Here is a 13,490-nt window from a genome sequence, read left to right as displayed (position 1 = left end):
ATCTTCAAGCTAGCCTCTGATGACGCTGGGCCAGCCTGTTCTCTCCCTCACCGGCCGAAAGATGACAGTTATGGAGGAGGGGGCTCTCTATCTTCAAGCTAGCCTCTGATGACGCTGGGCCAGCCTGTTCTCTCCCTCACCAGCCGAAAGATGACAGTTATGGAGGGAGGGCGCTCTATCTTCAGGCTAGCCCCTGATGACGCTGGGCCATTATTAATCTTTTTCTGATTTCCTGACTGCAGTCTCCATTTTTATCAATGTTTCATCCCAGGTATAAGCACTCTTTGACAGTGGGCCCTTCCCTTATGCATGAGATCTATTCTGGACCCCCCCCCCTCCACACACACACATAAGGGAAATACCACGTATGCTTGAGCCCCATTGAAAACAATCGGGCTTGTGCACATGGCGTGGCGCACATGCCACCGGCGTACACACCAATGCCTCTTCTGTGTATGGCTTTCAGTACAGGTGCACTGTACTACTTCTATTTCTTCATTGTCTAGGTTGAATTTGTCTAGAACAGGGGTAGGCAACCTGCGGCCCACGGGCCGGATACGGCCCGGCAAGGCCTTGGGACCGGCCCCAGCCTGGTTCTGCTGCCGATTGCCACCGGGGCCTTTGGCCTCTTGCGCGCAGGGGCAATTGTCTATAGAAGCCTCAGAAACATGCATTTATATTAACATTTTTAAAAAAATCAGCAAATTTTTTCCCGTGTCCTCCACTTTTTTAAAAAAAGTGTCCACCAATTGAAAATTTTGTCCTACATTTGTCCCATTTTATTTATTTATTTATTTATTTAAATTTTTTTAAAAAAATATTTAATTATTTATTTTTTGGCTTCAGCCCCCCAGTTGTCTGAGGGACAGCAACCCGGCCCCCGGCTCAAAAAGGTTGCCTACCCCTGGTCTAGAATCTCTGTCATCATTATTTTTGTTTTCTTTGCACTTTCTTCCTTGATCTTACTTAGTACTTGTTCTGAGGTTTTCTGCTAGTATTATGGTGTTGATATTCCTTCCTCCTATTTTCACTCCTCCTTCTTCTGTTTCCAAGCCTGCTTTCCTTATAACAGGTAGAGTGATAAGATGCAGCCTTGCCTGACCTCTTTGGCAATTGGGAACCATTCGGTTTCTCTGTGTTCTGTTCTAACAATAGCCTCTTATCCTAGGTGCAGATTCCACACCAGGACTATCACATGTAGGGTGACTACCAGCACTGAAAAGCTGCCTTGTGTGAGGGGAAGAAGTGTTACAAAATGAGGTACTAAACACCTACTTCTGCAATGTCCCAATAATTACATTCATAGCTGTAAGAAACAAGATTCCAGCCATAATGTGTGTGGATAAAGATTCAGTTCCAGCAATGAAAGCTTGAATAGATTGGACTAAAATCCTGCAGTGGTGATTCTCCTCTGAAGAGTGACACAGTATTCAATTCTAATGAAACCTTTGTACACAATGATACATACAGGGCATCACTTAAAAACTATGCTATTAATGGAAAATTGACCTTACTACTGGATATTTCATACATTTGCTGAAAACATTTAAATTCTCCTTTATTCACAAATTATTTCTGTAATCACAAAGCCATCCTGCTCTTGGCCTCTCCCAGCATAGCATTAAGAAAACAAAGACCCTAGTCTCAGATTTGTTTATTTTGTTTAATATGCTAATGAGAACCTATTTCATTTTCCAGGCAAATGAGACACCTGATTTCTTAGTGCCTTCAGAAAAATCATTCCCTTTGGCAATGTAAGCATTCCATTTGTGTCAGGCAGCTACAGGCAAGAGAGCATAAGAGGCCTGAGTTCAAGATAGATATTACTTGTCTAAGAAAACCCACCTTGTCCTCAAGTTATATTAACAAGAGCTACCTCACCCACTTTTAGATGTACTGTATGCACACTTGGTGTTTCTGCTTTTCATGTTGATGGGTCAGCATGAGATAGGAAAACTGACACATTTTCCTAGTGCAACAATGTGTGATTTCTTTCTGCATCAAAGATGAGCAGGCTTAGCCAGGCTGGGGTCCAATTTTGCACCCTGAGTACCTGCTGCAGCCTGCACTGGGCATTAATATGGGGGAAATACTCTGTCCTATTGCCGTTGTTGAGTTGTGTGTCTTCAAGTCATTTCCAAGTTATGGTGACCTTAAGCCTAAGGCAAACCTATCTTGGGGTTTTCTTGGCTACATTTCTTCAGAGGAGATTTGCATGTGGCTTGCCCAAGGTCACCCAGCAGTGTCATCACTAGGGGGGCACAGGGGCTGTGGACCACACTGGGTGACATCCCCGAAGAGGGACAACCCCCAGCTGAGCCCCCCACCCACATCCCTGCCACAGGTTTCCTCCCTGCCTGGTGCAGCTTTACTCATGAGTAAAGCCACACTGAGCAAGGGGGAAGAGGCCTGGGCACCCCTTCCTCCCTGCCTGGCATGGCTTAAGCCTCCGTTACTGTTTAGACTAAGAGGAGGAAGCAACCATGAACCACAATCTGTGACTTAACTAGAAAGCAGAACCAAATAAGCAAACAGCTCTTTTCTATGCTCCGCCCCCCCCCCCTTTGATACTGAGGGGAAAATAAATTCTTCTTTCCTTTTCCTGTACATTCTTGATTGTCCAGCACTGATACACTTATTCTTCTCCACATACAGCACCAAACATCTTTTCTCTGTTTTGTCGCCTCTTCAGAACAAACATGGTTCCCTGTTTCATATCTTCAGGTCATGTCTTCATCTCAGAGGTAACATCCAGGTATCTATCAATCCCAAATATAATACAAGCCATGGGAACCTTGGGTGAAGTAAACAATTCACTTAGTTGACACTATTGACTGCGGTGGACAAAGAATCTGGCCTGGCGGGTGGCTGTTTGCTACATTCCTAGAAGGACCAGATACTCAGCAGAGCTAAGAAATCAGAGGAAAGGATCGGTTTTGGATGGCTTGTCATAGAAACCAGTGACCAGAACCTATGTTTACATTCAACAGTCATCCTTCTGAAACTGCCTTTTAAAAAAAAGCTGCTAAACTGGGGAGGAAGTTTTATGTGATCTGTGGCCTATTTGTGGTGTACTTAGGCTTGCCATATCCCGCCTGGGGGCGGGACTTTCCCAGTTTGGGGCGGGTCCACATGGTCCCACCCCGGTTTGGCCCCGCCCCCGGGACACCCCCTTCCAGCGAGGGCCTGGAGGCTGGGGCTTGGGAGAAGCTCTGCCAGGCCCCTCCAGAGGCCCTGGAAGCGGCTCCGCGATCGCGGAGCAGTCCTCCAGGGCCTCTGGGGCTTGGGAGAAGCTCTCCCCAGGCCCCTCCGGAGGCCCTGGAAGCAGCTCCGCGATCGCGGAGCAGTCCTCCAGGGCCTCTGGGGCTTGAGAGACGCTCTCCCAGGCCCCTCCGGAGGCCCTGGAAGCGGCTCCGCGATTGGAGCTCCGGCTGTGGGGTCCTCCAAGGCCTCTGCGAGGCCGAGGAGGAGGCTGCTTGCCACCGCGGCGATGGCCGTGATGACAGGCGGCCCCCACGCTCCTTCCCAGCCTGGGAGCAGCCCGAGGCTTCCTCCCAAGCCGGGAAGGAGAAGGAGGACAAGGTTAAAAAATGTAGGACCTTTTTTTAAAAAAAAAATTCCTGGCCAGGAAATTTAAAAAAGAAAAAAAGAAAAAAAAAGGCCCTACATTTTTTAACCTTGTCCTACATTTGTCCCGGTTCGGAGGTCCTCTGCTATGGCAACCCTAGGTGTACTGAACATCCCAGTTCAACCTCCCTAAAATTCCTCCATCATCAAAATATTTTGCAGCCAAAAATGGACACCTGCATCACCAAGAAAGCACCAGGTGATGTGAATGTCAATTTTAACAATACTGAGGGATAAGGTTGCGTCCTTATAGGTCCCCAAATAAATCATTTTTCAAAAACTGATCACCAGAGGTTTATAAGAAAGGAACCTGCAGAGATTTGAGCTGTACAGAAAACAGGTCAGGTCTAGGCACTAGACTTTTTGTTGTTGATCCCCTATGCTGGACATATTTCAGAGTGATACCATGTGGGAAATGCAACTGCTCACACAGATATACAGCATACTGTAGTAGACCCTATTCACTCTTGATTTGTGGTTTCCTCCAGAAACCCTCAGAAATAGGTGCTACTCCTGCACAGAAGGTCATTGATATTATTGCAGCTTAGGCCAGTAACACAGGAACAGAGATCAGGGAAAGCATTTTACATATTGCATGCATAGAAGACCCCAGGTTCCAATTCTGGCTGACACCTCCAGCTCTAATGATCTCAGATAACAGGGATAGGAAAATGACCTCTGTCTGAGGCTCACATTTCATATAGTAGAAAAATTTGGTTTTACCACACATTCATCATATATATATATACACACCAGAAAATAAAAAAGGGACATGAGTAGGTACAAATTTTGCATGTGCTGATTTATATGGATAGATCCACATTTACATGGAATATTTATAATTTTAAAATACACTAGATTGCTCTCTGGCTCGAATGTTGTTCAGTGTTGGTGGATCATAAAAGCCCTTGTTTATCGTGACTTTGAAAGCTTGCAACATGTAATTTTGCATTTTGGTTGTCTCAATAAAGGTATCATTGTTTGGATGTTATTGGATTTGCTATATGGCCAACATGGCTACCCCTAGATGTTTTTTGGATTTCAAGCCTCTAAGTGGGTCAGCTCTGCTGAGTATCTGCAGGTGATTTGTGTGCCAACTTAGTGTGCTGTTCAAGAACTAGGGTCTAACTCTTGGAGGGCTCCTGCTTGCCCTTCTTTGCATTTATAAGTAATATGAAGTTTGCCCCTAAGACCTTGGACACTGAATGCTGACTAGAGATGATGCTACTAGATTTTACAGAGCAAGAATCTCATGTGGGATAAGGCAGCTTCATGGGTAAGTTCAGCCAACTGGTGTGACTTGCGTCATCTGCTAAAATTCATGTATCTTTATTATCAACACCATCAGTAAAACAGCAGGGGAAAGGACTTACCTTACTTTGAAAGGTCCAGTATAGATAAAATCCCTTTGGATCTACCCGTAGAATGACAGGGGAAGCATTTGTGGAATCCTGAGAACAACAAAAAGTTAAATAGATCAGACTTTCATTGATGTGCCTCTTACTGAGAAACAAAGGAAACATTATATCCGTGTGTAAGATGGACTGGATGATCTCTATGAAAGGTTTTGTTCCAGTTTATTAGTCTATAAATGTCTTTATTTTTTTTAATAATCTTTATTAATTTTCATCTAAAATACACCAATCAAGCATCATAAACAAGTAAGACAACAATAAACAGACACAAAAAACAAAAACAATAATAAAAATAGTAATAATAATAATAATAATAATAATAAATAGAACATAAATATAAAGTAACATATCAACTAACTTCCACACATCCCAATCGCTACTTTCATTACCTCACTTATTACATTCAGCCCTATGACTTCCTTCCTCTTTGCTTACTATTATCCTTTGTGCATCTCTTATACCTATCTTATAACTATATATATCCATCATTTTCTATTGTACTTATATCAATTTCTTCATTGCGAGTGCAACGCTTATTCAGCGTATCAATATCCTATCTTAAGTTCCTTTACATTAAATAACCAATCAGCTCAATGACTATCAAGTTAAGTATTTTACTTATCATATTTCTCAAACAAATCTTCTCCCCATTGCTTCCTCATATAGTCAAACACCAATACCCATTCTTCATTAAATTTCCTCGATATATTCCCCATGTCTTTATGATGTACTTTAAGATCAGGCAGTCTCCCCCCCCCCCAGCAATTGTTTGGTGAAGGGAGTCTTGTGCTAGCTTTATTCTCGCTATTATCTTGTCCTTATTCATTATCAGAAAGCCCTTTCTTTCTTTACACCAGGGGTGAACAACTTTTTATCCCCCAAAATCTCACCATGTCCTCTAACTGTCCAAATTTGGCAGGGATAGTACTGATTAACCAGTCCTCTATGGTCCCTCTTTTTCAGCCACATACAAAAATATTCCAGTTTCTATGTTTGCCACCTCACACTTTCCACTCTATCCTCAGTTTACTTCAGTTGTTGCAAACTGAGTTCAAAGTACAAAAGTAGTTTGCACTCAGTTAATTCAGCAAGGAGGGAGAAGAGAGAAGGGCCCCATTTTAGCATTTCCAGTAGGCTCAGGAAAAGCATATGGCTGCCGCCTCTCCTAGCTTGGGTGTTCTTTCTCATTAATAACTTTTGCTATCTTGACCATGCTCTGACATTCTTTGACCACACGTGTCTTGGTTTTCATATGTGAAAGGCTTGAGTGTAATACTCACTGTGGAAAAGAGATTCCACCTAAGCATTTGAAGCCATAATCACAAGAAGTCAACATGGATTTCAGAGAAACAAGTCATGTCAGACTAATCTGATCTCTTTTTCATATGTGTGTGTGTGTGTGTGTGTGTATTTATATATATATATATATATATATATATATATATATATATATATACTGTATATATAATCAGCTTGGTAGATGAAGGGAATGCTGTAGATATAGCGTATCTTGATTTCAGTAAGGCCTGTGACAAAGTTCCTCATGACATTCTTGAAACAAGCTAGTAAAATGCGGGCTAAACAATGCAACTGTTAAATGGATTTGTAATTGGTTGACTGGCCGAACCCAAAGAGTGCTCAGCAATGGCTCCTCTTCATCCTGGAGAGAAGTGACCAGTGAGGAGTTCTGTCCTGGGCCCAGTGCTGTTCAACATCTTTATCAATAACTTGGATGAAAGAATAGAGGGCATGCTTATCTGATTTGCAGATGGCACCAAATTAGGAGGTATAGCTAATCTCACAGAGATTAGAAAACTGGGCCAAAGCTAACAAAATTACTTTCAACATGGAGAAATGTAAGGTACTGCACTTAATATGGAAAAATGAAATGTTAGATATAGGATGAGGGACACCTGGCTTAACAAGACTATGTGTGAAAGGGATCTAGGAGTCCTAGCAGACCACAAGTTGAACATGCCTCAACAGTGTGATGTGACTGCTAAAAAGGCCAATGCGATTCTAGGTGGTATCAATAGAAGTATAGTGTTTAGACCAAGGGAAAGTAATAGTGCCATTGCATTCTGCTTTGGTCAGGCCTCCCCTGGAATACTGTGTCTAGTTCTGGGCACCACAATTCAAAAAGGATGTTGACAAACTGGAGCATGTCCAGAGGGTGACTAAAATGGTGAAGGTTCTGGAAACCTTGCCTTATGGGGAAAGACTTAGGGAGCTGGGTATATTTAATCTGGAGAAGAGACAATTAAAGGGTGATATGATAGCCCTGTATAAGTATTTGAAGGGGTGTCACACTGAGGATGGAGCAAGCTTGTTTTCTGCTGCTCCAGAGTTTAGGACCTGGAACAATGGATGCAAGCTACAGGTAAAGAGGAACTTCCTGACAGTAAGAGCCATTCAATTGTGGAACACACTTCCACTGAGAGTGGTGGAGTTTCCTTCATTGGAGATTTTTAGACGGAAGCTGGGAGGTATGCTTTGATTATGATTTCCTGCATGGCAGGGGGTTGGACTGAATGGTCCTTGTGGTCTCTTCTAAGTCTATGATTCTATGATTAGGAAGAATTTATTGACCACAAGAATTGTTTCACAGTGGAACACACTACCATGGAGAGTGGTGTTTTCTTCTTTGGAGGTTTTTAAACAGAGGCTGGATGGTCATCTGTCAGTAGTGCTTTGATTGTATATTTCATGGCAGGGGGGTTGGACTGGATGGCCCTTGTGGTCTAAATTACTGGTTTTCATCTGTGAAATGTTGGAGGGTATGGAATTTGTCCCATCCCTGAATTCTGAGCCAGCTGCAACTGGAAGGTCTCCAGATTATACTAAAAACAACAATAGCACCAAATCAACAATGACTGGAATAGTCCTCACAGTTCAAAGATTAGCTATGCATGGAAGGGTGGTGCTAGAAATCTTAAAGCGACAAAGAATGCTGCTTTCAGAGTAAAAGGAAGAAATAACTTTATTATCAGAACTCTATGTAGAGATGTAAAGATAAGTTTGGCATGTTACCACCAGCTAGCTGGCCAGTTTGTGAGAAAGAAGATAGGACTGAGGATATCACTCTCAGAGTATATAATATCCAGACTTAAAAAAAAAAAAACAGACACCAGTACACCCTTTGATTTGGAGTATAAGAAAGAACAGAACCCAGTATTCTACTAAGCTTTGCACAGCCTTATTTATATTCAGTGGGACTCGAGCATATGTGTTAGTCACCTTATGCAGGGGGGGGGGTCTGGAACAGATCCCCTGCGTAAGGCAAGGGTCCACTATACAATCTTTGGACACTATCTTACATAATATATTAATATTTTAAGCAATTATTCTCATATAATTTATATTTAGTACTAGAGGCAGAAGCAACACAGAAATAATAGGGATAGGTTCTGCATCACAAAAAGAATACTTTAAGATGTTTCTGCAAACTTTTTAAAATTTATAATCAACAATGTGAATAATAAATATGAATAATAATTTTTACAGTAAGTATAATAAAACAACTAGGTCAGGTAAACTCTGCATAAGTAAACAAAAGTACTTTGAACCTTCTAGAAGCCACTTGAAGGCTTCTTCCAAAATTTTTCTTCCAAAATTTCAAGATTACATTTTTCCCTTCACCAGGATTTACTTTGTTCATAATTTTCATTTTGGTGTCCAGACATCTAGATTTATGCTTTTTCTTTCTGACATGCTGGGAATAGCTGGTGAGGCAGACCTATATGCTCTTAACTTTTTCTTTGTTTTACTGTTTTACTGTTCATGCATGTTCAGGAAGGGATTCTGGAGGCAGGTATTGTTTACCTTATCTGGTGTAAGCACACAGAGCTACAGCAAGATTGGTTACAATAGAATCTCATTCTTCCCCAGTTCAAGTTTTATTGCATTGTTTACCACAGATGGACTGCTGCAAACTGACACCAAAAGTCTGTTTCTAGAAGCAAAGTAAATCCCGGTGAAAGAAAAAAGTAATTTCTGAAAAATGTTGGAAGAGGCCTTCAAGTGGCTTCTAGAAGGTTAAAATATTTTCCTTTACTTATGCAAGGTTTACTTGACCTAGTTGGTTTCTTACATACATTCATATTGTTAATTATGAATTTTAAAAAATGTGCAGAAACATCTTAAAGTGTTATTTTATTTCTAGAGAATGCACACAATGCCAATAATGTGAAACTTTCTGCTAGACAGAGGTCAAGGAAGAAAATTGGGTCTGGGCCACTTTAAAAAGACTTTGTAAAAAGAAGCATTACTGTCAGAGGCTTTGTTAACTTGGGCCCTGTCTGTGCAGGCATCCTCTCTCCTTTTTATGGGGAGTCCAGAAAACATGGGACCATTCTTCAAGTTTGGTGTGAACAGACTGGATGATTTGCAGTTCATTCAGCACCAAATGTGGGTTATAACAGAGTTTTTAAAAACCTGTTCCTATGACAGGTGGCTGTTTAAAATATGTCCTGTTCTACTGCCTGGTTCAGCCACCATGGTTGCACATCAAAGGTCAGAATGAGATTTTCAGCCATCTGACTGATGCTGGATGCCTTGCTCTGGCCTCAGAATGAGTGATGAGCCACCATGGTGGCTGTGCCATGCAGCAGAGCAGGGCATGCATGCAAACAGCTGCCTAGTGCTGGAAAGGAGGGCTTCAGCTCCAGGCCTTGGATACTCTAGGCTGTCCAAGAACATTCTGGCCCATCCAGACAGGACCTGATGTTTGTCTGTGTTTTTAGTGTTATTTTAACAAATATACACATTTTGTGCATTTTGCCCTAATAAATAAATTTTGTTTGGAGAAGCAAAATTTGGAGAAATGTGACTAGTGGTTAAAAATCAGCCAACTTATGCCTTAGGATCATCATAAGTAAGAATTAACTTGAAGGCACACAACAAGCCAGCAGAGAGGGACTGACTTTTATTTACAGTATTTAAGAACTTGTCTACACATATGTGTACAGAGGGGCCTCCTTTTTCATGGACTTGCCATCCACGAATTTAACTATCCACAGATAGCAAGCCCCGTTGTCCCCAAAGGTGGCACATGCATGCGCACATCATGCCGCCATTAGGGAAAATGGGACTTGAGGTCCCACATATTTTGGTATCTGCAGGGAGGGTCCTGCAGATACCAAGGTCCCACTGTATTATGCAAATTGCTGCAGATTTTCACACATTCACATCAACACTTAATTGTCTTCATGGTCTTGTGTGAATTCATATCTATTTGCTCTCCTTCTGCCAGAAATGTGCTGTGGACAGATGGTGACATGTCCAATAATTTACAGATACTCGTGAATACTCTGGTAAAAAACAATCCTTTTTCAGCAGAGTTTATGGAGTTTTATAGGGAAAGGGAGTTGCAAAAAGCATGAATTTCTCCAAATCACGTGTGGCCAGATTGCAGTTTATTTAATCGGAATGAGAAGTATTTCAATTATGTAGAGAAGCCTTAAGCCACACCAGGAGCTTTTTTGACTAAGGAGTGGGATTTTAAAAAACCTTTTAATTAATTTCTTTTTTTTAAAAAAAAGAAAATCAAAAAAGTCACAGCAAATACTCTGGTCACAGAGTTTGGTGTACTGTAGTATCATTGTGGTTGCAGCTGGTTATATGAGATTACATGATTCATGCATTTCAGTTGAATTTATGAGTGAGTGCCATGAGATGGAGATGCTTGATTGGAAATACTTCTCATATATAACAGCAACAAATAAATACAGGGTGATTAAAAAAAGAATGGTGCAAAACTGAATAAGAACAGATTTACTTTTGCACCTTTCTTTTTGTATCACTATAACAATAGGTCATGTTTATCAGCTATTTACTTCAGTCAACCAGGCTGGCTACTCTTACCCAGAGGACTTTTTCTTCAACTATACCTCAACTGTGGAATGACCTGCTAGAAGAGATTTGACAGTAGGATATATGGTCTGAGTTTAAAACAGCATTAAATAACAAACTCTTCCAACAGACCTATTCAGATTATGGGTTGAAATTATGAATTGATTGTTTTTATTTTAAATATGTATGCTCTTTTAAGAGAAGTTATGCTATTTCAACTGATTATGTACAGTGGCCCCTTGTTATCTGCTGGGATTTTGTTCCAGGACCCCCCCCCCCCCCATGGATACCAAAATCCATTGATGCTCAAGTCCCATAGTATACAGTGGTATAGTAAAATGGAATCTCTTATATAAAATGGCAAAATCAAGGTTTGCTTTTGGCAATTTACATCTTTGGTGCATATTTCAAAGCTGTGGATGGTTGAATCTGTGGACAAATAACTTATGGATATGGAGGGCTGATTGTATTTTAATGGATGTTGTGTGTTATTAACTGGTGCTATTTATCCAACTGATCTTGTATTTTAATATGTTGTTCCCCAGAATTATTATTATTATTATTATTACTATTATTAACTTGTACATGCCTTTCCAGTGGAGATTCAGTCTTTCTTTGATTAATTTACTTCTAATGGCTGATGAATGTGACTTACTGCTATTTATTTGATGCTGTTATATATGAGAAGTACTTGCTCTGAAAAATGTTTTGATAGATCACTTTCTATGCTTTTTGTATTCTTTTAGCCTGAAAGCCAGAGCTAACGTTTATTGATAAAGAGAGGCAGAGAAACAGATATTACTTGATGTGCCTTCCAAAGGCTGAAAACGGTGCACATTTACCAAATTGCATGAAAAGTTCTTCAGCATTTTATCCAACACAGATAGATAAATATGTGAGTTATAAAGATACTATAGGATTTTCAATTGCTTTAGTTGCAACACATTAACACCACTATCCTTTTTGAAAATCACAACTATATAACCAGTGAATAGTGCTTCCTCTTTCTTATGTACCACCCTTGGTTCCCCCCTTGTGTTCTGTACACAAACTTTCAGATGTTGCCCTCAGACACCAAGAGACATTTTCATGTACACATTTCCAAGGAATGAACAATGTCTTGCATTACCAGTTCCCAAGAACAGCCCCCAAATCAGATTATTACTGCTGCTGCTTCCCAGTCAAGAGCAGATGCCAAGGCAAAAAGAAAGCTGTGGTACTCACGTCATCCCATTTGATGAACCGTTCACCCTTAGTCATGTACTCCTTCATTTCTGGAGCAGTCAGGATAGGGGAAAGCACTGACATTTTAGCATTCAAGCCTCTCCTCTTTCAGGGATCTCTTGCTATTGACTGCCTCCTTGTTGCCCTTTAGACTCTTCCTCTTACATATTGTTCCCTGCAACTTCAGGAAGAAAAGGTGCTTTATAGAACAGGGGAAAGGCTGGGATGGTTCTAAAAGATAGAGGCATGGCCCTTGATCTGCATGGCAAATGATCAGCTTTCCAAAACAAACAGGTGAGCTCTGTCTCTGTAGTCCAGAGCGATTGTGGGGTGAGAGGATGAAGAGCTGAGTGATAGCCTTCTCCTTAACACTGCAGGAACCCACAAATGAAGGCTTCCTGTTATGAACTTCCTCATATATGCTTCTGCTTCTCCAAGCAGCTGATTCATAAAGTGTTTCAAAATGGCAAAAGGAGTTACAAAATTCTGTTTTCAGAAGTTGCCGTTTTTGTATCATTTCCTGTCTCACAATTTAAGTGAGAGGTATTATATAGACATCGCTCAGATAGGCAGAGAGAAACTAATACCCCCAGCAAAGACATGTCTGCTAATGGGAAAAGTGCTATATAGTGCTGAAAATATATATATAGTGCTGAAAAATATTTGAGATAAAACAATTCATTTTTCACAAGTGACACTAGGAACAGTAACTAAACAGTCCATGAGTTAAATGAAAGTCCTACATGAACCAGACTGTACATTTATTTAAACATGATTCTGTTGGGTTTTTGGAAGTATATGAAGAAAACTTGATGTGGCCAGAGATTATTTTATTGCTTTGAAGAACAAATGTATACATTACTCATTGCACCAAGGGAATCTAAACATCTAAACATCTTTTTCTCAAGGAGATACTTCTTTGAGATATTATAGTTTTCCAAATGCAGTATTTTGACTCTATCAAAGTGAAATTATTTGTCTCTGAAAAACTGGGATTTATCACCAAATGAGACATTATTAAAGAAATGCCTACTCAAAGGCCAACTCTTCATTCAAATGGTTCAGTGGAATGTGAAGTCGAAGGCTTTCATGGCCGGCATCCATAGTTTTTTTGTGGGGTTTTTTTTGGGCTATGGGGCCATGTTCTAGAAGAGTTTCTTCCTGATGTTTTTCCAGCATCTGTGGCTGGCATCTTTCTCTGATGGCGAAACATCAGGAAGAAACTCTTCTAGAACATGTTCAGTGGAATCTACTCTGTGACATACAATCCTGACATTCAGATTAAGGAGAAAGTAATTTTAAAAAACACAAGGAATAAATACAGAGATGCAAATACATTTACATGTAAAACGCTAGCTTGAAGGAGTATAGCTT

At 40.7% G+C, this 13,490-nt stretch overlaps 1 protein-coding gene across 1 annotated transcript in view; it reads right to left on the bottom strand.

Annotated features, from left to right (window-relative positions):
• PLCB2 (phospholipase C beta 2) overlaps positions 1 to 12,448 on the bottom strand; it is a 72,440-nt gene extending 59,992 nt beyond the window's left edge. The window contains exons 1-2 of the mRNA XM_042472511.1: positions 12,117 to 12,448; positions 5,001 to 5,078 (exon numbers count right to left, since the gene is read on the bottom strand). Coding sequence (XP_042328445.1) covers positions 5,001 to 5,078; positions 12,117 to 12,200 — 162 coding nt within the window. The 5' untranslated portion in view covers positions 12,201 to 12,448. The remainder of the gene's footprint in view (positions 1 to 5,000; positions 5,079 to 12,116) is intronic.
• Positions 12,449 to 13,490: the final 1,042 nt, after the last annotated feature.

Source organism: Sceloporus undulatus, chromosome 1, assembly GCF_019175285.1.
Source record: "Sceloporus undulatus isolate JIND9_A2432 ecotype Alabama chromosome 1, SceUnd_v1.1, whole genome shotgun sequence".
NCBI classification, from domain to species: domain Eukaryota; kingdom Metazoa; phylum Chordata; class Lepidosauria; order Squamata; family Phrynosomatidae; genus Sceloporus; species Sceloporus undulatus.
This window is presented reverse-complemented; position numbering and strand designations above follow the sequence as displayed.